This window comes from Tenebrio molitor, chromosome 7 (genome assembly GCF_963966145.1).
Source record: "Tenebrio molitor chromosome 7, icTenMoli1.1, whole genome shotgun sequence".
Taxonomy (NCBI): domain Eukaryota; kingdom Metazoa; phylum Arthropoda; class Insecta; order Coleoptera; family Tenebrionidae; genus Tenebrio; species Tenebrio molitor.
Genome location: NC_091052.1, coordinates 7207421 through 7232686, shown reverse-complemented (window position 1 = coordinate 7232686; position 25266 = coordinate 7207421). Strand labels below are relative to the sequence as shown.

At 40.2% G+C, this 25266-nt stretch overlaps 3 protein-coding genes across 9 annotated transcripts; all 3 read left to right on the top strand.

The window, feature by feature from the left end:
• Positions 1–2338: 2338 nt before the first annotated feature.
• On the top strand, positions 2339–4515 carry LOC138134701 (moesin/ezrin/radixin homolog 1-like). Its single transcript, XM_069053125.1, has 6 exons — positions 2339–2602; positions 2715–2977; positions 3034–3264; positions 3324–3584; positions 3639–4188; positions 4242–4515. Exons 1-6 carry the CDS (start codon positions 2423–2425, stop codon positions 4404–4406), a joined length of 1650 nt encoding a protein of 549 aa, XP_068909226.1. The 5' UTR covers positions 2339–2422; the 3' UTR covers positions 4407–4515.
• A 115-nt stretch (positions 4516–4630) lies between these two features.
• Positions 4631–7399, top strand: LOC138134700 (poly(ADP-ribose) glycohydrolase-like). Of its 2 annotated transcripts, none has more exons than XM_069053124.1 (9): positions 4631–4712; positions 4858–5134; positions 5185–5334; positions 5385–5623; positions 5679–5773; positions 5825–5987; positions 6039–6357; positions 6412–6640; positions 6694–7399. In XM_069053124.1, the coding sequence occupies exons 2-9, from the start codon at positions 4880–4882 to the stop codon at positions 7338–7340; spliced, it is 2097 nt and encodes a 698-aa protein (XP_068909225.1). In that variant the 5' UTR covers positions 4631–4712; positions 4858–4879; the 3' UTR covers positions 7341–7399. The 2 variants fall into 2 exon arrangements, with proteins under 2 accessions (XP_068909225.1, XP_068909224.1); XM_069053123.1 differs by having other exon boundaries at positions 4644–4806.
• Positions 7400–7923: 524 nt separating this feature from the next.
• On the top strand, positions 7924–25258 carry bchs (WD repeat and FYVE domain containing 3 bchs). 6 transcript variants are annotated; one of them, XM_069053120.1, is made up of 28 exons: positions 7927–8218; positions 12917–13148; positions 13211–13456; positions 13508–13859; positions 13910–14096; positions 14149–14347; positions 14397–15012; positions 15065–15234; positions 15280–15599; positions 15650–15806; positions 15856–15978; positions 16029–16764; positions 16813–17498; positions 17549–17833; positions 17884–18443; positions 18498–18948; positions 19028–20331; positions 20439–20967; positions 21016–21260; positions 21311–21566; positions 21617–21835; positions 21881–22395; positions 22447–22679; positions 22730–23409; positions 23462–23813; positions 23861–24010; positions 24063–24174; positions 24227–25258. In XM_069053120.1, the coding sequence occupies exons 2-28, from the start codon at positions 12936–12938 to the stop codon at positions 24516–24518; spliced, it is 10188 nt and encodes a 3395-aa protein (XP_068909221.1). In that variant the 5' UTR covers positions 7927–8218; positions 12917–12935; the 3' UTR covers positions 24519–25258. The 6 variants fall into 6 exon arrangements, with proteins under 6 accessions (XP_068909220.1, XP_068909215.1, XP_068909219.1 ...); XM_069053119.1 differs by having other exon boundaries at positions 7924–8218; positions 13211–13859; positions 22733–23409; XM_069053118.1 differs by having other exon boundaries at positions 7926–8218; positions 16029–17498.
• Positions 25259–25266: the final 8 nt, after the last annotated feature.

The window sequence follows — 25266 nt, the reverse complement described above, 5'->3', positions numbered from 1 at the left end:
AAATCTTTTGATCTACTTTGCCCATATTTTTGTTTGAAAGCAATACTTTAAGCATTGATCCACCTGATATTCAACCGAAAGCATTTACGTTTTCAAATATGTATATTTTTATCACTTAATTATTTATATTCTTGCTTCTGCATCCTTTAGTTTATTCGAACTTAACGAACAATGTTATTTTAAACGTCACCTTGTTTTCTCTTTTACTCCGATTTTTGCTTAACTTTGTTTCGTTACAACTTTTTAATCCTGTGTCCTGTGTCGCCCACATACGACACTTGTCAGTCGCTGCCGATGATTGATGTGAATTACATAATATTGTACAGGAGTAGCAATCTCAACCACAAATTGCGTCTCCGAGTACCTACATTTTTTGCAACATCACTCAACCACTTTAGATAATTGGAAGCATATTTAACGTATTCACCCTCAATATTAATTTTATGCTTGGCTGGGAGAGCCGAATAAATCTCGATGAAAAGACGAATGTTCAAATCAACGATAATCGGAGAGTGCTTAATTGCTAAGTATCTTGCTTTGTACACTTCTTTTGTCCCACCAAGTGAAACAATTGAATAATTAGTAAGAGAGTGCAGCAGCTCTTGAAACTACCCCACATTTCATAACGCGATCACGAATCACCGAGACAGAATGTAATAATCTCATCCCATTACCCAGGTTCAATTTTAGGGGAGTGTTTTTGCAACGTTGCGTCTTGCGATCTCGTCTTGCTCGTACGTATTTGATGCATAATAAAAAATGTATAATATAATTCTGGTGTTCCTCGGTATTTCTAGGAAAACATACACGAATACACAACGTACGTAAGGAAAATTTAATAAAACAAAAAGAACCGTTTCAGTAGATCTGTAAACATGTAGGTATTTAGTAAAATTACTAATCGTTCGTTTCTTCGCGCTTTACAGTTTAGAATAATTTGTTCGGTTGGATGATACAACGCGTAGGAAAATGTTAATTCCCAGTTGCCCTCACCCAGTTACTGCCTTTTGGAACTGAGCAATAAAACCGCCATGCAATAAAAACATCCCTCGACAACACTTTCGCAGCAATATGTTTTGTGATATTGTTAAGTGAAGGTTGTTTAATTAATTTTAACATTCACGAAAATTGGTACACCATAAATTTAGTGACCAACTTACATTTGATTTTGTTTATTTAATAATTACATATCTCAAAAATGTAGTAGTGAAGCACTCTAAACTTCCTTGTTGATGACATTTACAGGCCCTTCAATATTACTTCATCTTTTAATTTGCATTTTGCTTTAATTCGAGAATTATCTGGCGTACGTGGCCGTACACACTGATCAGGTAATGCATGTAAACATAAATTTGCTTTGGAAATGCTGTTTAGAGATTGCGGATAGGGAGAAGATTGCAAATTATGGTAATTCTTGCCATAAAAATTCATGTTCTGTGCTTTATCGTAACTCCATACAATAATAAAGAGATTTTTTGTGGCAAGTCAATGCAATATGTATTCCAAGTTTATCACTTAAGAAAACGTTCCCTTCTCACTACGCAACATTGTAATGTTTTCAAAATACCTCCAGGACTGGTAAAAGAAAAGTCCAAATAAAATTTTATAGAGAAATTGTGTAACCAGGAATGGATTATTCGCAAATAACATTATCTTATCAATTCGCAGAACCAACGGCAAAATTATTTGTTTTCATTGTTAAATCTATAAAGCGCAATTCCTATAAAATACTTCATGTTTATTATTAATTTATTACCTTTAGTTTGTAGATTATGTTTTTAATTTTTAGAACAATCAAATAACTCAATATATCTGTTAGAAATCTTAATTACACTTGTGAACATTAATTACATATTTTAAAAATTCCAAAGAAACAGGTAATACGACTCTTGACACTTTTTTATATTTATTATCTGGGTACCAGAATCTCGTAATGAGTAGTTTTTAAGTAAGGAGTGTAATTGTACAATCTAATATTGGCATTTGGCATGAATTCCAGCAAAGATAAACACATCAGGAAACGATAAATTTTCGCTGAAAAATTTATTCAGCTGTATTTGCTGCATGCAATAATTTTTCCCCACAAACACATTTCACGGAGACGCCCTTTCTAAAAATGACAAACGATTTCCGAGCCATCAATTACAATTCCACCGTCAACTACAACAGTTTGGACGTTGCATGAAAATTTTGAAGTTTTCCATCAACTTTTGTTATTAAAAAATGTTATCAATAAAATAGACTTATAGGAACGTCGAGTATTATTACGTCAACATTCTTACTAACCTCACCTATAAGTTAGAAATATTTTTTACTAGAATTTATCTAATCTAATATACCTATATTGATAAGAAATCAGCTCCGTAGTCGCCATGAAACATATTTGAGTTGTTCTGTCTTAAATTTTTTTACTCTGGTCAAAATGAAAGTTATTGTGCGTTCCGCGGTTTCAGAATATGAGCTAAATGCGTTGCCAAAAACCTCCATCAGGGAAATTTTTGAGTTGATGTGTAAGAATCTGTTAATTTTCGAAAAATGGTATTTCGGGTTAATGTACAGAGGAGCAGATTACGAACAGTTCTGGGTCGATGTGTCCAAAAAGGTAAATAACTCCAACCATTACAATGTTTGATATACCTCTTTGTTGTTTCAAATGTCATTACCATTCTGCTTAGTGTTGTTTTTGGTGATAAACACCTATCGATTGTTTCCAGAGTCTGAAGGATTTTCGTACTGTTGCGGAAAAGTTTGAGTTTAAAGTGAAATATTATCCGGAGGATGTGGGGGAGGAATTGATTGAAAACTCCACCACAGAACTGTTTTTCACCCAAGTTAAAAATGACATTGTTAAAGATGAAATATATTGTCCTGCAGATACCTGTGCGTTGCTGGCATCTTACGCTTTGCAAGCAAAATACGGTGATTACAACAGTGGAGAGGTGTGGTCCAACCAAATAAAGAAACTGATTCCAGATAGGTAGGTATCTCCTAAAAGTGTATGACGCTTCTCTTTTCATTGATGTGTTTTTCTAGAGTAATAAATCAACACAAGATGGAGGTTTCTGAGTGGGAAGAAAGCATCATATTAATGTGGCAAAAACATAAAGGTTTAGAACAAGAAGATGCTATGATGGAGTATTTAAAACTCGCCCAAAATTTGGAAATGTACGGTGTTACTTTTTTTAAAATCAGAAACAGAAAAGGCAGCGAACTTTTGTTGGGTGTTACCGCTTTAGGTATAGACATTTACAAAACTGAAGACAGGTAGGTACCTACGACTTTCCCAACACAAATTTAGTAAGTTTTTATGTCTCGTTGTTTAGGTTAAACCCGCAAATATCCTTCCCATGGGCGGAAATAAAAAACTTGAAGTTTAAAGACCGGAAATTTGTCATTAAACCAACTGATAAAGCAGCGACAGATTTCATCTTCTTAACGTCGGATCCAAAGATGAGCAAACTCATTTTAAATTTGGGAATCGGCAATCATGCTTTGTACGTTAGAAGGCGAAAACCAGAAAGTACTGAAATAATGAGAATGAAAGAAAGAGCAAAAGAAATGAGGAAGCACAGAGAGGATCAAAAGTATGTGATTTACATTAACTCCTAGCCCGTTAAAAAATATAATGTGTATTACAGAAAACGGCTGAACGACGAACGTTCAGCGCGCGAAGCAGTAGAAAAACAAGCAACTGAATACAAAACGCGCATAGAAGCGATGAAAGAAGAAATGGAAAGACAGCAAGCGAGCCTTAAAGAGGCGCAAGAGACTATTCAGAAGCTCCAGCAACAACTTGAAGAGTTACAAAAGGCAAAGGAGGAGCTCGAGAAGCAGCAGCAAGAACTTAGAGAAATGATGGAACGTTTGGAACACAGTAAGAACATGGAAGCAGCCGAAAAGCAAGCACTGGAAGACGAGATATTAGCCAAGCAGCTAGAAGTTCAACGTATACAAGACGAAGTGAACGCGAAAGATGAAGAGACCAGACGCTTGCAAGAACAAGTGGAAGAAGCCCAGAGAAGAGAAGAAGAGCTGCGGCGACAAGAAGAGGAGAGAAAACAGCGTGAATTGGAAGAAGCCGCCAGGAAAAACGCCGAAGAAGAAGAACTGGAAGCGGTGCCGGAGGGGGCCGATACGGCTCTTCCGGAGCTTGCAGATGTTAACGATCAACTTCGTGAGCAACTCAAGGTATTTTTTTGTTTGTTTGTTTGTTGAAACAAATAATAGGTGGATTTTTTCAGCTTTTACAATCGAAACTGGACGAGACAAGAAACCAAACGATGGATACCGATTTGGATAAAATCCATAGAGTCAATCTGGCGGAAGGAAGAAACAAGTACAAAACCCTCGCCGAAATTCGACGCGGAAATACCGTACGAAGGGTGGAGATGTTTGAGAATTTGTAGAATTTTAGTGATTAGATTAGTGATTAGAATGCGGGATAAATAAATATGGACATTGGACAATCACTTTAATGGTAACTTTGATTAATAAACAATTTAGAACGCTACAAGATTTGCAAGTGTTTTTTTTATTTCGAACTAATGCAAAAAGGTTGTGCACGTTTCGTAACGCACCCTTGCTTTGAAGGACAATTGACAAATGTCAAAACTGTCAAAAGTGACATATCATTACAACATAACCAACATAACCTACCTAAATGTCTTCTTGTAAAAATCTAAAAATAAAATCTAATAACAATCTTTATATAGGTAAAATAAATATATTAGTTGAAAACAAATTTATCAGTTGTGTGTAAACACTTGAACTTTATTTTATTTGTATATAAATATTTCAGAATTTACCGTGAGTACATTCCACTGTTAGTAAAACGCAATTTGATGTTGCGTGTTGCAGATTTTATGGATTTGCAATCAATATGAGTGACAAACAAAATGAAAATTCCAGTCAGACATGGTTGGGTACCCCTTTACAAGATATGTACAAAGGGCAAGGACCTTGGTGTTTCAGCACTACACCCATTATTCCCTCCAAGTATCACCACATTCTTTATGAACTACCTGCAACATTAAAAGAACCACCGCAACCTCACTACAACTCACAACCAAAACATTGGGAAGATGATTATGTACGAATGCCTTATTCTTCACATAGTTTATTTTTAGTGAACCAAGTAAGAATTCATTTATTAGTTAATAACATATCTGATTTTTTTATTGTTAGAATGGAGAAGAAGTAATAAAACCAAGATGGGAAGTTATATGTGAAGCTCTCACCAAACCTATCAATTCTGTAGAAGAACTACAAAATGCAATAAATAGCTACAACAACAAACTTCCCAAGTTTACTGCCTTGCACCATTTTTTTCATGATGTAGAATACATTTCATTTAACCATTAAAAAATCACAGCTGAATGTTGTAGGTTTTAGAAGAAGAAGAAACACAACACTTTTTTACAAATATTTTACCTAAAATTATTGAACTTGCCTTGTGCTTGCCTGAATATATTCCAGGTAGCATACCATTATTGAGGAAAAATCACACCACATCTGTAAGTTTTAGCCAGCTGCAGGTAGCTGCTTTATTAGCAAATGCATTTTTATGTACATTTATTTGGAGGAAAGAAACAGCACCAACATATCCAGGTGTTAACTTTATTAAGTAATAAATGAACTTCAACATTTGTGAGTTATTAGTAAACTTAACAAATTTCCAGATTGTTTACTGCTAATGAGAGAGTTAAAAGACAAAGTTGTGTAGCTGAAAAGTTGAAATGTATAATTCACTATTTTAGGAGAGTGACCTCCAAAAGTAACACTGTTATTGTTATAATTATTTCTGTGTTTATGGTGAACATTTTAGGTCCAGTAGGTGTTATAACATTCAAGAGAAAATTTGTTCCAAGAAACTATATGCCAAGGTGGGATACTTTGGACAATAATTTAGGAAACACAAGAATACATGTAGCTAGTTCAGGGACCATTGAAGAAGGCCTTGGTTTACTTCAAGTGGATTTTGCCAACAAGTAAACTCTAAAATTTGTATCAGTTATATTATTTTATCTTCTAAATTAAAGATTCATTGGTGGAGGAGTTTTAAGTTATGGCTGTGTTCAAGAAGAAATTAGGTTTGTTATTTGCCCTGAACTAATTATTAGTAGATTGTTCACTGAAGAATTGGGCGACAGTGAAGCTGTTGTTATCACAGGCATAGAAAGATTCAGCAACTACTCTGGCTATGCTGACACATTCAAGTGGGATGGTAATGTGAATGATGAAACACCTTTTGATGATTATGGTAGAAGAAAAACCACACTGGCTGTGATCGACGCTACACGTTTCTCCAAACCTAAAGACCAGTTTCACTGTTCAACAATACTTAGAGAATTAAACAAAGTAAACTAATGCGCTTAATGGAGATTTCATTGGTTATTTTTCAATTTTTTTTAGGCGTATGTTGGGTTCAACTCAAAAGAAAAAGAAAATCTGGCGCCGGTGGCGACGGGAAATTGGGGCTGTGGCGCTTTCAAAGGTGACCCCAATCTGAAATCTCTGATTCAACTTATGGCGTGCAGCGCCGCCTGTAGAGATCTCGTGTACTACTCGTTTGGCAACACAGACCTAAGAGACGAGTTTTATAATTTTCATCTGTTTTTGGCGAACAATAAAGTAACGATATGTAATTCTCCTCGAATTGTTGTAGCTTGCGACTTTGACATTTAATTATTTTAGGCCAGCTGTGGAGGTATCTTTGTCGATTTTGCGCAGCAAATTTATCACAAGATAAACTGTATTCATTTGTTCAGCAATGTCACTTTGACATGAAATCCCAGCCCACTTTGAAGCAATTTCTGTGTTTCAGTACGCAGAAAAGAAAGACAGATGTTGCTGTGCCTTCTACCTCTTCGGGTGAAGACGAAATAAAAAGCAAAAAAAATTCTCCAAACTCGAAAACTTCACAGAACGATGAAATTCAGAGTGGGGCCGACGCGGATGTCAAGTCGCCGAGGGCAAAAAGCGTAACGCATAAAAAGTATTCAAGCTTGCCCATAACGACGGAGCAAAAAGCTTCAAAAAAACCTCACGTTAGCTCCGCTGAGATAATACAAATAATCGATCTGATGGATGGAAAAGTACAAAAACCGAAAGAGGATTGTGAAGAGTTAACGCTGCTCAGTGAAGTCGACAAGCTTAAGAAGAGTTCGGCGCAGGAAAGTTCTGTGTGTGAGGGAAAGAATGGTCAAGAAGTAACAGAGATTCCGATGGAAGTGGACGATGAAGAGGAAACGTCAAAACCAGTCGGCTTTATAGAAGATAAAAAACGAAAAATAACCGATTACTTTACCAAAATGACAAACCATGTTAACAGTTATTTGTAAATGAGTGTACAGTAAACAAAGTTGATTGTGTTAGAGTCGAATAAAATTTTGATACAAAGGTATAATTTTTTGATAATGGAGGTCACAGACAAAATGGATGTTACGCTGTTACAAATGTGACAGTTCTAGGTTTATTTTTTTTAGAGTTTTTGGAAAAACGGGTCAAAACTTGTTACATAATTTATTAGAGAAATATACCTACAATTTGGCATAAAATGTTTAAAGTTATTGTTTCAACTTGTCACATTTGACATATTTATTTCGGGGTGAACTAAGCTCAGACACGCATTTCAAATCGCGGTTTTATCATATGTAAAACAACGCAGTGCGGTGCAATCACCTCATTACTACGCTATTCACCAGGTTTGTTTAAAATTCCACGAATTGTTTGGCGTATTTGTTGAAAAAGCCTCCAACTCGTTGACACCATTCATAAAAAGTGAACCAGCGCTTTTCCGTATTGACTCTAATTTGGTGTTGAAAATTTTGAAAGCCGAAAAAGCTTTGGAAGATTTCACTTAGCATGTGGGCGTCAATACTGGAGCTTGGTCGCTTTCGCTAAAAATTTCCAAACCCCATCCTCATTATTATTGAAATTAACTGGAAAAATGTAAATCCCGGTAACACCAGCGCGGCCACGTTCTTCGCCTCGCGTCACCACTATCTTCCTTCTCTCTTCAGCAAATTGGGTCTTAACACGCCGACTCGCAGTACGTTTCGGCCGAAATGGAGCCATCATCGTTCCGTAGACCGAGCGGTGTTGCAGGTTTGTGTTTGTGTAGGACATAAATGCGGTGTCAGCTGTCATCCAACTTATACAAACCGAATGGGCGTATTTAGTGCAAAATGAAAACACACATCGTCTCAATGTTGATCAGGTAAACGCCTCAGACGTACCGACAATTCATTTTTGTGTTAAAATGCGCTGCAATTCACCACAGAAACTAATCGATTCTAGCCTTCCATTTTAAATTTTTGTTGTCATTTGGTTCGGTGTTGTAAATTATTTAATTTGTTACTCATCTCGTCCTGTTGATTGTTTACACAATATAGGAAATAGTTAGGAAGAGTCGCCCCATCGATTTTTGGGTCAGCGGGTCATCTTCCGCATTTGACGAATGTATTTGCATCGTTTTGATTTATTATCATGTGCTCCTATCAGGTTAAATTTACTTGGTGATTCCTTATCTCTCAGATTAACAAGCTCATTACGCTACGTACACGCCAAAAGAAGCAAACATTATTCGATTTGTTGCGCTCCAAAATTCAGCTTTCTATTTTGCCAAACTGCCGAATTAGTGCACTTTTCCTATTCCTACTCCTACTCCTAAATTGTCTATCCTTTTATGAATAAATTCACACAGCTCTGACTACTATTTATGTGAACTTTACTATTTCATCTTGTTTACTCGTCACACAATAAATTTATCAAAACTCTAATAATCACTCTTAAGACGATAATTTAATAATTTCAAGAAAACCCCGCCTTCACTTTTAACAATTGCGCCTAGACTCCATGTCAACGCAAATTTTTATTTTTTACTCAATTTTACTGTCTCGCACTGTTGCGGATTTAACAACAAACCACAAGCTTACAATAACATTTTTCTAACAAGAATCAAACTCGTCGTATCATAAATTAAAATCTTTTTTTGTCGACTACAGGATATCCTAAGTCGTGAGGGCGTAAATTGTCGTTTGTCGCAAAACCTTACGTATTTGCGGTTTTCTCTCGATTATTTTATCACAGATTTGGCTATTACAGGTTGGTAAACAAACACTGAGTCAACGATAACATTTCGATATTTTATACTTCTTAGAAACTGCTCCCTATCATCATGCACCATTTCTTATCTGTAAGGTCCTGACGTGTTTACTACTGAACCTGTTCCATTCATTTCCTACAGATTCGCAGTAACTGACCTATCGATTCAGAGAAAAATGATTCACTTAATTTCGCTTGATAAGTGACGTTGATGAAGGTTTCGGCTTCTCTTTTTAACGAAGCTCTCATTACGACACAGTACTGTGAAAATTGTTCGTGAAAGGTTTGTTTTTATGAACCCGGGGATGAAACAAACATATTGATTTCCGAAATTCCGCAGATAAAAAAATTAATGTCAGTTCTTTAATATTATCGTGGCTCAACAGGCGAACGTGATCAATCACGGTTCCTTCGAGCTTCAATAATGATGAATTTTATGAATAATAAATACATTTATGCTTTCTTTAATATCCAGATGAAAGCAGAATGTACACGGTGGTGCTTGTGTCTACTGGAAGGTAAATTATATTATGTAATTTATTGATTGAATACTGAACGGCAAAGACCAAATAAAATTACGCTAATAACATCACCAACAATGAACTTTTTCACAGTCACTTTAATAAAAATCTATTTTATAACACTATTGTACAACGTGTCTCAGAAGTAAGTTTTATCGCTGGCCAAAAAAAACTCGTACACAGATGACAAAACAACAGATCCAAAAATTGAAAATTTGAGTTGTGTAAACATCGCTTTTTAATAAAGGTTATGTATGCATAAGTTTGACTTTTTGTTTAGCCAATAAAACGGTACGTTTATGAACACTAACCCTCAGCAGCAATTGCCCGAATTGAAATCCCTTCTCTTAAACGTTGCGCTATAATCTGTTTTTGAATTTCAGTTAAACCCATTTATTCGCCTTGACTTTGACACTGAGAATAACGTTTGACTTTGTAGACTTTGATTTACAATACTAAAATTTTTGCTGTACGAGTTTTTTTTGGCCAGCGATAGTACATTAATTTTAACTGGTAATAGAACTCGTTAATAGCAACAATATATTTAAATATATTTTTTTCCTAAACCTTGAAGTTATTCAATTAAAATTATTGAAAGATTTGACACAAATTTCGTTACCCGCCTATGGGGGTTACTTGAATTTATATCGATGCACAACGGCTAATCATTATCATCATGCTGTGACCTATAATGATAAGGGTGTAGGAGAAAAAAGGGAATCATATGGTAGATATTAAATGAAAACAATTTTAATAATAAAAAAAAATTTTGTTCGCCACTGTCAGAAGTTGAGAATTTTCTCCTGTGTGAACGGATTTTGATAAATGTCATAACTTGTCAAGACGAAACGTCAAGCGAATTTTAAAGATTTTAAGAGATTTGGAGCCTTTAAGGGACTCGTCGAACAAAAAAAACGTTGTATTCAACTCCTTCGTTTGTAAATTGGGCTCTTTATGGCACTTGTGGGCCTTTAAAGCCCAATTTATACACGAACTCGTTTAATAAACTACTATAAGCTGACCGGAATGAATCGCCCATGCCTAAGTAATAAGAGTAATCAGTAATCACTAATCATTACAAGAAGTGTTCAAAGTGACCGCCGTTATTGTCAGTACAATAAATACTGAAGGCGCCGACGAAATTATTTTCTTCCACTCTTTCTAGCATTCCTCTGTTATCGCGAATTGTTGTGACAGCATTTTTCACCCGTTTTTAATGATTATTATATGTACTTATTTAAAAAATAAAATGTCACCTACCTCCGTTCAGTTGTCCTTCATGTACCCCCACAAGAAGAAGTCTCTGGGCTCGAGGAGTACTCCCGCACGCTTCACTATACACTACACAATATTCACTATTCGAAAATAAACGCACCATTTTCACAAAATTTTTGCTTAAATCACAGAATCAACACGTAAACACCCGCCTTTTGGAGTCGCACAAAACTAACTGAAAATGTGATCCTCTTATGTCTACCTCGGCCGCAGAGCGAAAAAACTTTTTTCAAAAAAACACAGTTTTGCGCTGATTTTACAAAAACTATTACATAAACTAGGCAAAAATGAATAGGGAATTCAACAATTTTTCTTGGAAAGCAAAATAATTGCCCCAATCCTACGTATTCTTAAACATTAGATAAATTTGAAATGTTACATGTACTTGAAACATTACATTTAATGTGTATATAATTTTTTTTTTAACACATTTTATTACAAATTTTAAACTGTAGTTACAAAAAATTCAAAAAAGGAAAAATTCCCTATTCATTTTTGCCTAGTTTATTTCACGGTCACTGTTATTGGGTCAAATAACTAGAAAATACGAGTAAATAACCAGCTCGTTAATTTATGGAGAAGTAAAATACTGAAATGAAAACTATATTTCGAAAAAATGGTACATAACAATTTTGTTGTTCTTGACGAGACCTGTCACTGGTTAAAATGAATGTACTTATTTCTGAGACAAGTTGTATAATATAACACAAATTTACGAAATGTTTTCCAAATTACATTTATAAAATCAATTTTTAAATATTTATTTAACGACATCAAAACCTTAATCGAGATCTGTGTCAACTAAAATATGTGTAACAATCGCAAACCTCACAGCTCCGATTTACAAATTTTAACTAAACAATATTACCTTCACTTGAAAAATTATTTTTTAATAACTAACTGTTACTAAATACTTAAACACTTCAAAGCACAATCCTAACAGCGAATTTCGAAATAAAACTTTGAAATAATTGTTGAATCATTTTATTTCCAGTTGCAGTTTCGCACTTGGAAGGGTTCTGTATGAATTTATCTTGTATACATCTCGCATCTCAGAAATGTCGTCTAATTATTTAAATTAATAATTTAATTTATCCAATATTCAATAGTAATATCGTGTTTTACTAGTTAGTTTTAATTAAGTAAACTGGGCTATAACTACACTGTTGTTATAACCCACGTTGCCATTAACACCGTGGGTTATTAACATCCATAACCCATCGGGAGCAGATTTTCATTAATAATGATATTATCTAAAATTTTTGGAATATTGGATAAAACATTGTATGGCATACATACGTGGTTTATTTTGTAGGTACTACCCACTCGAGGTAATAACCTACTCGGACAAACCCTCGTTAGTTACAAATATCTCACGTGGGTAATATCTTAAATAACCCACTTATATCATAAATAACTTTATCTAAATTCTTCATCAGAGAGATAAACTAGGTAATTGTTATCTGACTCTCTGACTGCGTTTTTTCTGTACTTTTTTCATGCATAGACATATTAAAAACAATCAGTTTAGACGTTTCGTTAACGATCATTAAAGTGGAAAGTTATTAGTTAATCATTCAACAGCTTTATTATTCAATAATTTATATTTTTGGGAGTCACTATTATTGAAAAAGTTCATTCACACATTGTTTTTTTCCATCATCTACTAAAGAATACTTCCGTTGATGGTTTAGTGAGTGAGTTTTAAGGGGTTTCTTTTGTCGTAAAAAGACCATTTTGAAGAACAGTGGTACCGCAATAAAGCGGTTATTTTTTTGCGTTTAATGGTACGGTAAAAATGAGTCTGTATCTTATTCACGGAAAAGATAGTAAAGTGCTCGGCCGGCAGATTTAACTCGGGCTGCTCTGTTTCATTTGGGTGCAACGTGGACAAGCGTCGGTTTGCGTTCGTGGTGTGGTGTTCGTATTTACGCACACGCCAATACAAACATTAATCCTTTAGAATTGGCGATAATTCGGTCTCAGCATTGATAACATCCGTGGTTCTATTTTAGGTGCTTGTAGGCACTCGCAATGAATATCATGAGAAAGCTGAGGGGTGGAGGGACGAACGCGCCCTCCGCCTCTTCATCAGACATATCAGACGCCGCCCCCGGATCTCCTCACACTCAGTTGGGTCTTATGCATTTGAAAAAGCTGTTCTCGGAGTACACGCACCCGTCGCATCCATTAACCGATCAAGAAAGGGACGACAAGCTCTACAACATGCTCCCCCTCTTTTGCAAGGTGAACAAATCGAATAAAGTCCCCTGTCAGTCGTGATGTCGTCGTCGTTAATTTTTTAAAAGGTTTTTGGCTCCAGTCCAACCTGCGACATGAACGAGAAATTCTGGGACATCCTCGCTTTCTGCCATCAAGTCTCGCTTCTGATGGTGTCCGAAATCAGGAAGCGCGCCTCCAATCAGAGCACCGAAGCGGCGAGCTGCGCCATAGCCAAGTTTCTCGAAATCGAAAATTGCGAAGAGTCCAGCAACGGATGGATGCTGTTGTCTACTCTCAACCTGTTGGCGGCCGGTGACGCCACTCTGGTGCAGGTTGAAACCAGTCCTTACTCCATGTTTCGTCCTCACGAAGATGAGTTTCAGGTCATGTCTGAAGTTTCAGTACCATCCACTTTAGTCAAATGCTTGTATTTATTTTTTGATTTGCCCGAAATGTCGGAACATGAGGCGAACAGTAAAGATTCTTCTAGTGATTTCACGCCTAGAGAACGGCGGATTTTGTTGCAAAAGATTTTTGTTCAGTTGTTGGTACGCCTGTGCAGCCATCGAATTCCCGCAGAGGAGTTGGCGCGCAAAGACGACTTGACTCTGCTCTTCTCTGCTATCACATCATGGTGTCCCCTTCACAACGTCATGTGGAGGAAAAGTGCCGCAGAAGTATTAATGACTCTGTCGAGACACGGTCTGACACCGCCAGTTGTTGGTTATATCCATTGTAATACCTCTTCGGACGCTTCCAGACAAATTCTAACACTCTCGTTTCAGCTAAAGGCTGCGTAGCTCTATGTATAGAAAATATGAAAAGAGTACCTGAATTAGCTCCCCTAGAATTAGTAGAGATGTTTGTAACCGTTTTTTGTTTTTTGAAAGATTCCAGCGAAGTATCTTCGACTCTTCTGGACGATTTCAGGCAAGCTCAAGGATATTTATTTTTGTCAGACTTCCTCTTAAAGTAAGAACTGCACCACAAATATTTAGTTGTTTCAAAATTGTGTACGTTGCAGGTTGGAAAACGAGAAATCGAGCGAAGCGCAAGAATCTGTTAGGAATTTAGTTTTGATGGTGACATCTCTGTGCATGTGCGGCTACATAGAATTAAAACCTTCACAGGCGTCCACCGGTTCTTTGTTTCAAATGCAAGGATTCACGTTACCTCAACCGTCCGGTAGAGGGACAAGTGTCCGAAACATTCAATCATTTCACGTAAGTGCCTCCGAAACGGCGCAAGTCCAAGCTGAAAGGATGTTTTCAGGTGTTGCAAAGCACATTCCTCAAGTCTAACTCGACTCTCTTATGCTGTACTATCCTAGACGCAATTTCCAGTATATATCATTCTGACAATGCCAATTATTTTATACTCGAAAACCAAAATACTCTAAGCCAGTTCACTGAAAAAATCCATTACAAGTCTGAAGAAATTCAAGGGAAACTGTTCGAACTGATCGAGTTTTTGGTGTTCCAACTGAATTTCGTACCGTGCAAGGAGCTGATTTCCATGTCAATTTTTCTAAAAACTCATAGTCTAAATCACGTAGAATGTAGTATATTATGTGTACAAACCCTGTTGAATATATTAAAACACAATGTTATATTTAAAGATGTTTATCGTGAAGTTGGTATGTTAGAAGTTTTTGTTACGTGTTTAAATCGATATGCTAATTTTCTGGAAGAGAAAAAGAGCAAGCAAGACAACGGAAGGGATTATGTCATTCCCGTGGGGCAAGAAAAATTGGGTGGGTTGATCGTCGAAGCCATCACGCTGCTCTTGGCCGGCAACGGTGCAAACGCCAATGTTTTGCGAGAGTGTGGAGGAGCAAAATGCGTCCAAGAACTAGTACAATACTCGGAATGTCGTTACGCAGCTTTAGGTTTGGGATTTTGTGCATTCCCCTTGTCCCAATTTTGACAATTCGCTTGTAGGAATAATCAAAGAGTTGGTGTTGACAACTGGTGGCGACGACGACATGGCGCAGTTGCTCACTACTCTGCACGCCGCTCCTAGAACAGCTCTCCAGCTGAAGATAGACATTTTGGAAGCTCTGAGACTGTGCCTCAAAGAGTCGCACAGGACACGAACCGTCTTCAGAAAAGTGAGTCCCACTTGAATTTGTTTCTTGTTTGACCATTTCTTCCAGGTCAATGGTTTTGTATACGTAACGAGCGTCCTCGTAGCTTTGGAAGGCAAACTGTGTACGATCGAAACGAATCCTGAAATATTGAACCTCCTTCAGTTAGTTTTTCACACAATTTCAACTGCCATGAGATTTGAACCTGCCAACGCCAAGTTCTTTTACCACGAAATATGTAAAACTAGTCTTTGTGATACTCTTAGATTGTTAGGGTGTTTTACTTCGGAAAAAGTTGACGCTCTTGCTGAATGCGATGTTGAACCACAATCTAGCGACCTTCAAGATGTTTACCATAAACTATTTGTTGGATCAATTACCAATCCAGAGTGAGTTCCAGATTTCTTCACCTCTTAAATTCTAACTCGTACTGTTTCAGACTGACTGACGCGGTGTGCCCTTCATTATCTTACGCAACTCTAGTTTATAGACTTCTCTACGACCTAGCTCTAGACCTGTTCGACAAACCTAACCTTAACACTGGCGTCCTGATGAAGTCGCCGTCATTGTCAAGACAGGCATCTATCGAACCACAAGTACGCTGCCAATTAAAATTAAAACAAATCAATGGCATGTTTTTTTTAGATTAATACAAGCGGGAAGAGATCTAACGTAAATTCTCTCAATTTAAATCCTCCAATTCCCGACCCCATAATCGTCCACCCGGGGGTGGTAGTCGCGATGCTTCAACTGCTCCCATGCATCAAGGTAAATTTGACCGCATATTGGACCAGTTGATTTTAAGTGTGGTTTCGTAGAGTGAAAACCATGACGTATCCCTCACCCTGCAACTGTACGTTTCTGAAGTGATCAAGTCCCTCGTACGCAGCGAAAGAAACCAGCAAGTAATGTGCGACAAAGAGTTCGTCGGTGACTTACTTTCCATAGGATCGCTTCCGATCCAAAACGAGAACCACCCTCTGCATGGTCCTCTTCAGTACATGCTGGAGCGTCTTGCTGCTCAAGCTCTCGAACCCACAGATCTCAGGAATTTTCTCCGGTTGGGAAATCCACTTTGTTGTTTACCTTTAGAATCTAAAGACTCAGGCGGAGGACCTGTCCCTCTCACTCGGATAAAAACACTCGTGTCCATGACCACACCGAAAGACTTTCGGGCTCAGTCGTCGTACACGTTACCTCCGTTTGTAGAGTTCGACATGTCAGCCGAAGGATTCGGAAGTCTCTATTTACCCAGTATCGCTCCACAATCTCCAACGGCGCCTAGTGTGGTCTCTACGATCGACAGCAGCGTCTTGGGTGGGATCGGCGCAGGAGACCGATTGTTTCCTCCACAGACGGGTCTCAGCTATTCAACTTGGATCTGTGTGGACAAGTTTTCCGACCCAAGAACTGACCCCCACTGCGTCCGACTTCTAACACTCGTGCGAAACTTCAACGGCGCAAGAGAAGACCATTTGGTTTGTCTGTCAATTGTTTTGTCGGCGAGGGATAAGGCGATTATTGTGTCCACTCAAGAAACACACATTCCTCATCGTAAGATTTTCTTTTTTTTCTGTTCACAGTCACAAATTTTCGTTGCAGATGTTGGAGACTGGGAACCGGAGGGTTCAGGAGAGCACGGGGCGCGAGTTTGGTGCCCTGACATCCTGCAAGAGGGTCAGTGGCACCACATCGTCGTGGTTCTCAATCGAGCAGTTCTGAAGAATTCGTCTTTTGCTCTCTACCTAGACGGGCAACAGCTCCACTCGCAGAAAATGCACTACATTTCGCAAAACCCCGGCGGAGGTTCTGCCAATTTGACCGTAGCGTCGTCTGTTTACGGTTTCATTGGGACTCCTCCCGCGTGGAGAAGGTACTCGAGACTGTGCTGGAAACAAGGACCGTGTCATCTATTTGAAGAGGTGTTGACTCCAGTCGTGGTGTCACAAATGTTCCACTTGGGGCCGCATTACATGGGCTCATTCCTCGCCCCTAACTTGAGTACAGCTGAAACGATGCAGTTAGTTTCGGAGGAAAAAGTCGTGTTTGGTTTAAACGCCAAGGCTGTCTCGCAACTCACCTTGAATAAAATCAGGAAGGTTTACAGCCGCACTGACAATAAATCTATCGCCAAGCAATTGGGCATGTCCAGCCACGAAAGTGCCACACCTATACGTATTCTTCACAATTCTGCGGGGCATTTAGCGGGGTCGGCGAGGAGTTTAGGGGGAGTGGTAATAGGGTATTTGGGGGTGAGAGTTTTCAGTCCGAGGCCAGTAGCGACTACGGTAAGTTTTGAACGAGGATGCCACGACAAAAAATTATTCTTCTTTTCCAGATTGACACAGTTGGAGGATGTGCAGTGTTACTAGGACTAATCGCAATGGCCCAGGATGTAGAAAGCTTGTATGCAGGAGTCAAGGCGTTGGTTTGCGTCGTTCGAAGTAACAAAGTGGCTCAAGCCGAGATGGACCGCAAGAGAGGTTATCAAACACTTGCGATGCTCTTGCGACGAAAAAGATCGCTCCTCAACTCCCACATCCTCCATCTTGCGTTCAGTCTCGTTGGGACTGTTGACAGCGGTCGAGAGTCGTCAGCGATACCCAACAGAACAGCCTTCCAAGTAATCGAATCTAGTCTAAAATCGATTTTTTCGCTACCTCTTAATTTCAGGATTTATTGTGCGACTTGGAGGTGTGGCACGAAGCTCCGGGAGAGCTTCTGCGTTCACATCTCGAACACTTGTACGAACTGGCAGCCGAGTCTAACGAGAAACGGAACAACACTTGGATAATGAGAGACTTGCAACTTGTCGAGAAACTCCTCTACATCACTCCTGAAGTCAGACACGGCGCGACTCGTCAGGTGTTGTTTTCTCTTTTGTCGATATTGCTCGGTGGTCAACCGCGCCAACCAGACTTGCTACTTTTCGGTCAGTTTATCGCCGCAACTTTACCTCAAGCTTCGACCGTCAACGAAAAGACCGTCAATCTGCGAGAAGGAGATACAGAGAAAGAGTGTGAAGGCGCAAACATTTTGTTGAGGAACAGATGTCTAGGTCTGGTGCACTCGATGCTTTTTGCTCATCGGAACATGGTCGGAGAGGAAGTTGCGCGAACTTTAGGCTTCGACTGGATCCTTCTCTTCATGCAGCCACACTTACATTCGACAACAGTGGTTTGGGCGTTGCGAATTCTAGTTGTTATGTGTTCGAATCCGTCGCTGATGGCGCGGTAAGTTGGGAGTTAGTTTTCTTGGAGTTTGTCGAGGTTGGTTTGTTTTGGAAGGTTCCGAGAAGGCAGCAGTAATGGGGGGTGGCTCCGACACACCGAACAGGTCACTCATAACAAGATGGCGGTGGTTTTGGGGTGCCAGATGAATAGTTCGCACGGTAACGACACCAAATCCGAAGCTCTACACATTCCTGGATTTCAGTATTTGGCGTGGCTTTTGCCAGCACATTTGGAAGTAGCAGAAGTGTATTTTCTACTGACCGCGTTGATAATGGGGGTGCCTGTTAAATTGTTACCGGCCGAGACAAAATTTGATCTAGATTCAATATGGACGTTTTTGTGGGGTGGTTCGATTAGTAATCAACCTGCTACTAGTGTAGCCCCAAGAATCTGCCTGTGTCCGGAAGCTGTTGTTGTTTTGTTGACCATGGTGAGGGCGATGCTTCACACCAGTGACGTTTCTTTGCCAGAGTGGCTACAAAATCATCCAATATCTATCATACAAGTAAGACCTGTCATATTTTGTTGAATTGTTTTAACAGTGTTAAGTCGCGTAAGAGTTCTTAAACGGAGAGTTGTTGCAGGTTTTGTTTCAACTGTACCACAACATGCCCGATTTCATGCCCATATTCATGTCTTCTGAGGTCTTGGGAGCTTTGGCAAGTGTGTTGTTCCCCACACCCCTGATATCTTCAATGGATAGCGGTGACAGCAGCGGCGCTTCAACTCCAGCTGGTGAAGAATCGGATTCGGTGATCATCGTCCCAAGAACTCCAATCGAAGAAGATCCTTTAACGATGCATCCTGCAAGACAGTTTATCATAGATTTTATCCGTGTTATCGTTGTTGATTCTTTGAGCTTGTCTATCACTGGTAAAACTTCGCCGGTCATCGATTTGGTCTTGGACGCCTACCCCGAACACTCCACTTCATCCCAACAAATCTGTTACCAGACTGAAATCCTGGTCACTCTGATGGACCACCTCTTGGCGGCGGATATGCTTGTGGGCGATCAAGCCGCCATTCCTGTCGTTCCATTGGCGAACGCTCATATACAACACGTCACCCCGAATGTGTTCTACCTCACTGCGAGAATCGTCGACAAACTTTGGCAGGGAGCGTTGACCAAAGATCCTCACGAAGTGTTCGACTTCATCGTAAGATTAATCGGACAAGCGAAACGAAGGACGGGAAATCTGTCTCTCGAATGCTTGTATCACTGTTTGAACAGATGCATTTTGTTTTTGCTGTCGAGATCTACCGACACCATAGCCGATCAGATGTCAGTTCTGGAAGCCTTACACAAACTGACAAACAATAGATTAATCGTGTTCGGAGCCGGGAACCACGAATTAGACTTTATCGGGTGCCTTACCTACTGCCTTCTCCAGTTGACAGCAGACATGAAGATAATGCTGGAGTCAAACATGAGGACGACGTGGCACGTGAATCCCAGCAGCGATCTGGAATCGCGGGACGAACACCTGAACACACACCAAGGACGTAATCTGATGGCAGGAGCGGCTCTCCGAGTTTGGGAGGAGTTGTACGTTTGCAAGAAGCCGGCTATAGAGGAAGTATTCAAGGTTACTTTCATTTCGCCGCATCCGAACGCCAAAGCTCCCGATTTGATGATCGTGAGAGAACAAGTTTTCGAAGCGGCGTCGAAGTTGTGGCTCAACTACGTCGACGCTGAGCGTAAAGCCACCTACCGAGTCCCGTGGGAGTTTCACAATCAGATACAATCAAAAATACACAAAGTTACAGGAGGGCTGACTCGACTAGCGAGCAGGACCAAGGTACGCAAGGACGACACCATGAGGGTCAAGATCAGGATGAGCAAAAAACAAGCGTGCGTCTGGATGATAAATCACGTCAATCTGTTACGGTGAGTGTTACATCTGTGCACTTTTTTGGTTTCATTACTGGACTTTTTGTGTTTTGTCGATTACAACGCAGCGAAAGTAAGTTTTTTTTGAGATCATGTATTCTTAGGGAATTTGTGGAAATGCGTCGGCAACAACACCAAAACACAACTCAACACACCCAAAGATACGTCCACCAGGAGTGGCTACAAACCGAGAATGAACTGACGAGGGAGAGAGGTTTGTGGGGACCTCCTGAACCTTGCTACTTGGACAAATGGATGTTGGACATGACAGAAGGTCCCCACAGGATGCGCAAGAAGACCATGAGAAACGACTTGTTCTATTTGCACTACCCTTTTCGACCAGATCACGAAAAAGGGATGCTGAAATACAAAGTTGCGGCGAGTCATCACAGCAAAATCTATTATCAAGCGGTACAAATGCGCCAACACAACGGAGTTACGGGGTTGACAGAACCGGAAAGAGCTGACAGCATTGTGGATGAACCGTCTCCTCTGCCTCTCACTCCACTTCCGCCTCTTGCCAGACTCAAATCCGATCCAGATGATCAACAGGAAGAGAACGACGCGGAGGAAGAGCCGTCACCCCCGCCGGACAACCAGACGCTGATGCGACTCCTAGAGGAGAACGAGAAGGTTGTTGTTGTTTTAGCAATTTGACAGATGTGTCAACGAGAGTTTCAGATTTCGTACATGTTCAGGTGTGCCAGAATTCAAGGTTTGGATACGACCGAAGGTTTGTTGTTGTTCGGACAGGAACACTGTTACGTAGTTGACGGCTTCACTGTGTTGAAGAATCGTGAAATTCGGGATATAGAGAGTGTCCCGAATAATACGCACGAATATGAGCCGATCCTGCCGAATCCTGGTTCCCCTCGTAGGTCGCGAGCTATGAGACAGTGTTCCAGGTTTTCGTACGACGACATAAGGTGAGACTCGAAACTTTCTCAATTGGTCAGAATTAAATCGGAATGTTTAGGGAGGTCCACAAGAGGCGATACCTTCTGCAGCCGATGGCTCTGGAGGTGTTTTCGGGCGATGGTCGCAATTACTTGTTGGCTTTTCCTAGAAAAGTCCGTAATAAAGTCTACCAGAGGTTCATGTCCATGGCGACTGGCATAGCCGACAGTGCTCAACAGTCAGTGGCGGGGCAAAGACGGACGGCGAACGTTGAACAAGCGACAAGTCTATTGGGTAATCTCATTGGTGAAACGAGCGTCACACAAAGATGGGTGGTGCGTACGATTTGTCCTGTTAATTGTCAGTCTTGAGTAAAACATTTCAGAGGGGCGAAATCTCCAACTTCCAGTATCTCATGTATTTGAACACACTAGCCGGTCGATCTTACAACGATCTCATGCAGTATCCTGTTTTTCCTTGGATACTTGCCGATTACGACACCGAAGAGTTAGATTTAACCGATCCTGCCAGTTTTAGGGACTTCACGAAACCCATGGGAGCGCAGAGTCCCGAGCGTTTGGAACAGTTCAGAAAGAGATTCAAGGTGAAGATTGCGACAGTCCGATCCAGTCTAACGACTGTGTTACAGGAATGGGACGATCCTCATGGGGAGACTCCTCCGTATCATTACGGAACTCACTACTCCAGCGCCATGATAGTTTGTTCGTATTTGGTCAGAACCGAGCCTTTCACTCAACATTTCTTGCGCCTCCAAGGCGGCCATTTTGATCTAGCCGATCGTATGTTCCATTCAGTCAAGGAGGCTTGGTTGTCCGCTTCTAAACACAACATGGCCGACGTGAAGGAACTAATACCTGAATTCTTCTATCTTCCAGAATTTTTAGAAAATTTGAATCAGTTTGATTTAGGAGCTAAACAGAGCGGTGTGGCTCTTGGCGATGTGGTGCTTCCTCCGTGGGCTAAACAGGACACACGGGAATTTATCAGAGTGCATAGGATGGCATTGGAGTGTGATTTTGTCTCGCAAAATCTTCACCATTGGATTGATCTGATCTTCGGGTACAAACAGCAAGGCCAACCTGCTGTTGACTCCGTCAACGTTTTCCACCACTTGTTTTACGAGGGAAATGTTGACATTTACAAGTGGGTTCGCGTTTTAGGGTTAAATTCGAGACTTGACTAATTTTTTTTTAGTATTGACGATCCGCTTAAAAAGAACGCAACAATCGGGTTCATCAACAACTTTGGTCAAATCCCCAAACAACTATTTAAAAAACCGCATCCTTGCAAAAAGATGGGCGGAAACAATAACAGAACTTCAGTCATCGATACTGGCGCCCTCGTCCAAGCGTTCACTCTACCCCAACCAGAAAAATTATTCTTCCATCACTTGGACAACTTGCGACCTTCTCTGCAACCGATCAAAGGTAAAAGAGTTTATTTTTGTCGAGTCAAAATACAGTTGATCTCGTTTTAGAAGTTAAAGGTCCCGTGGGTCAGATTCTCCATGTCGACAAGACTGTACTAGCAGTGGAACAAAATAAAGTGCTGATTCCCGCTCTTTACAACAAATACGTGGCGTGGGGCTTCGCTGATCACTCTCTAAGAATCGGCAATTACGACAGCGAGAAAGCTGTTTTTGTGTCGGAGAGTGTCGTCCAAAACAACGGAGAAATCCTGGCTTGCGTGTGTCCCTCGGCAAAACTTATCGTGACAGCGGGAACCAGTTCCGTGGTCACGATTTGGGAATTCGAGGCGAGGAAAAAATCCCTGAACATCAAACACAATCTCTACGCCCACACCGACGCTGTCACATGTCTCGCCGCCAGCCCCGCTTACAACGTAATCGTGTCGGGCTCCAGAGATTGCACCGCCATTATCTGGGATTTATCCCGAGGGATATTCGTGAGACAGTTGCGAGGACACGCCGGTCCCATCGCCGCGGTCGCGGTCAACGATCTCACCGGGGACATAGCCACTTGTGCTGCCACCTGGTTGCACGTCTGGAGCATCAACGGGGACGAACTGGCGAGTGTTAACACGTGCGTGGGGCGCGCCGACCGCATGCAACAGATTTTGTGCGTGGCCTTTTCGCAGACGCACGAGTGGGACCCGCTTAACGTCATCATGACAGGTTCCACCGACGGTGTGACACGAGTAATTTTTTTTTGTCGTTTTTGCACCAAAACACTGACGGGTTTTGTTTTAGATGTGGTCGATCGATTACGTCCAAGTCCCCGACGAGACAAGCACGCAGAGAGAAGAAATTAAGCAACACCAGAGCCCGGTCAGACCTAATCCAATACACCACCGTCTGGTCAAGCAAATCAACGTTTCGAACGACAGCTCTTTGAGCTTGATGAAATCAGGTTCGGAGAGTAGTTTGTCGGAGGATAATAACACCAGACCGGCGCTAGATCAGCGAGAAAGCAGTTGCAAGGAGTGGAGGAGCGAACAACAGAACGAAAAAGAGACTTGTAGCGATACTGAAGATCCCGCACCGCCGGTACCGGTCAGGCGGCGAAGGTCGAGAGTTCACGGAGGTTTCAGAAAGAGCGAAGGTACTTGAGGTGTTTGGGTCGATTTCACTTGACAGTTGGGTTTTCAGGCGGGAACAGCGCCGACAGTCCGAGTCTCGACGTGGACGACGGGAGCAGCATGAGGACCAGCAAATCAGACACCAGTTTGACCGACTCGTTTGTGATGGTTGCCGACAACAGAAAACGTACAGTGAACCCGATGAACGTTCTCAGACCAGGTAAAATCCGTATTGAACCACACAAAGAAATTTTCCATTTTGTTTTTGGCAGGATTTAAATGGCAAAGACAGTTGGTGTTCAGGAGCAAGTTAACAATGCACACCGCTTACGACAGGAAGGACAACGCCGAGCCAGCTTCAATAACGGCGTTGGCGGTTTCAAAGTGCGTTTCTTGGGAAGTTTTAGACGTGAATGTTTGATGTTGTTGTTTACAGGGACCACAGAAGCGTGTATGTGGGGGACACGAGAGGACGGGTTTTCTCGTGGAGCGTGTGCGACGTACCCGGAAGAGCGGCTGATCATTGGCTCAAAGACGAAGGGGCCGATTTTTGCGCGTCCTGCAACATCCGATTTACAATATACGAGAGGAAGCACCATTGCAGGAACTGCGGTCAAGTTTTCTGCTCCAAGTGTAGCAGATTCGAGAGCGAAATTTCCAGATTGCGCATTTTGAAACCGGTGAGGGTATGTCAGTCGTGCTACGCCAGTCTAAAGTCGGAAAAGTAAATTTTTAAATTTGTTTGATAAAAATATACTAGCCCATATTAGATAAATCATTTATGAAGTGTATAGATTTCTGTAAATTTAGCGTCAAAAAGTATATAATTTATGAAGTTGATATTGGTAGATTGTGTGTTTTTCATTGATTTTTATTATTGTTATTTTAATATTGATTTATACTGTTTTAATTTATGAATTTTAATGTTTTTAACCCATGTTATACGTTTTATATGTTTTTAACTTTACATTTACATCAGTTTTTGTTATGATGTTTTGTGATATTACACAACCAATTTTTTACTTGTTTGTCAATCAGTATATTGTAAGTATTTTTATGTATATAAGTGTCTCGTTTGCTTAGCTAAAGTATTAATTTAAAGCAAAGCAATATGTATTTAGAACAATAATATCTGTTGCCTGGTATACAGTAAATGTTGATTTTATGGAATTTGTGTACAATAAATCTAAGATAGTATTAGTGCAACTCCGTGCGAAAAAAGAGGAAAAACTTCATTATTATTGATATTATTTTTGTATTCAACAAAGGACCGAATTTGTTAGACTGTAGGTTAAAAAAGGTGTGCACAGGCATCTGTAGACAATATACATGTGCACTATTGTGCATTCCAAAGTATATTTCCTTATATTTGATAAATGTATGTGATATTGTAGATTCTATAGATTTAGTAATATTGTAAATATGCCATGTCTTGATTTAATAATACAATAAAAGTAAACATGCATAACATTGTCT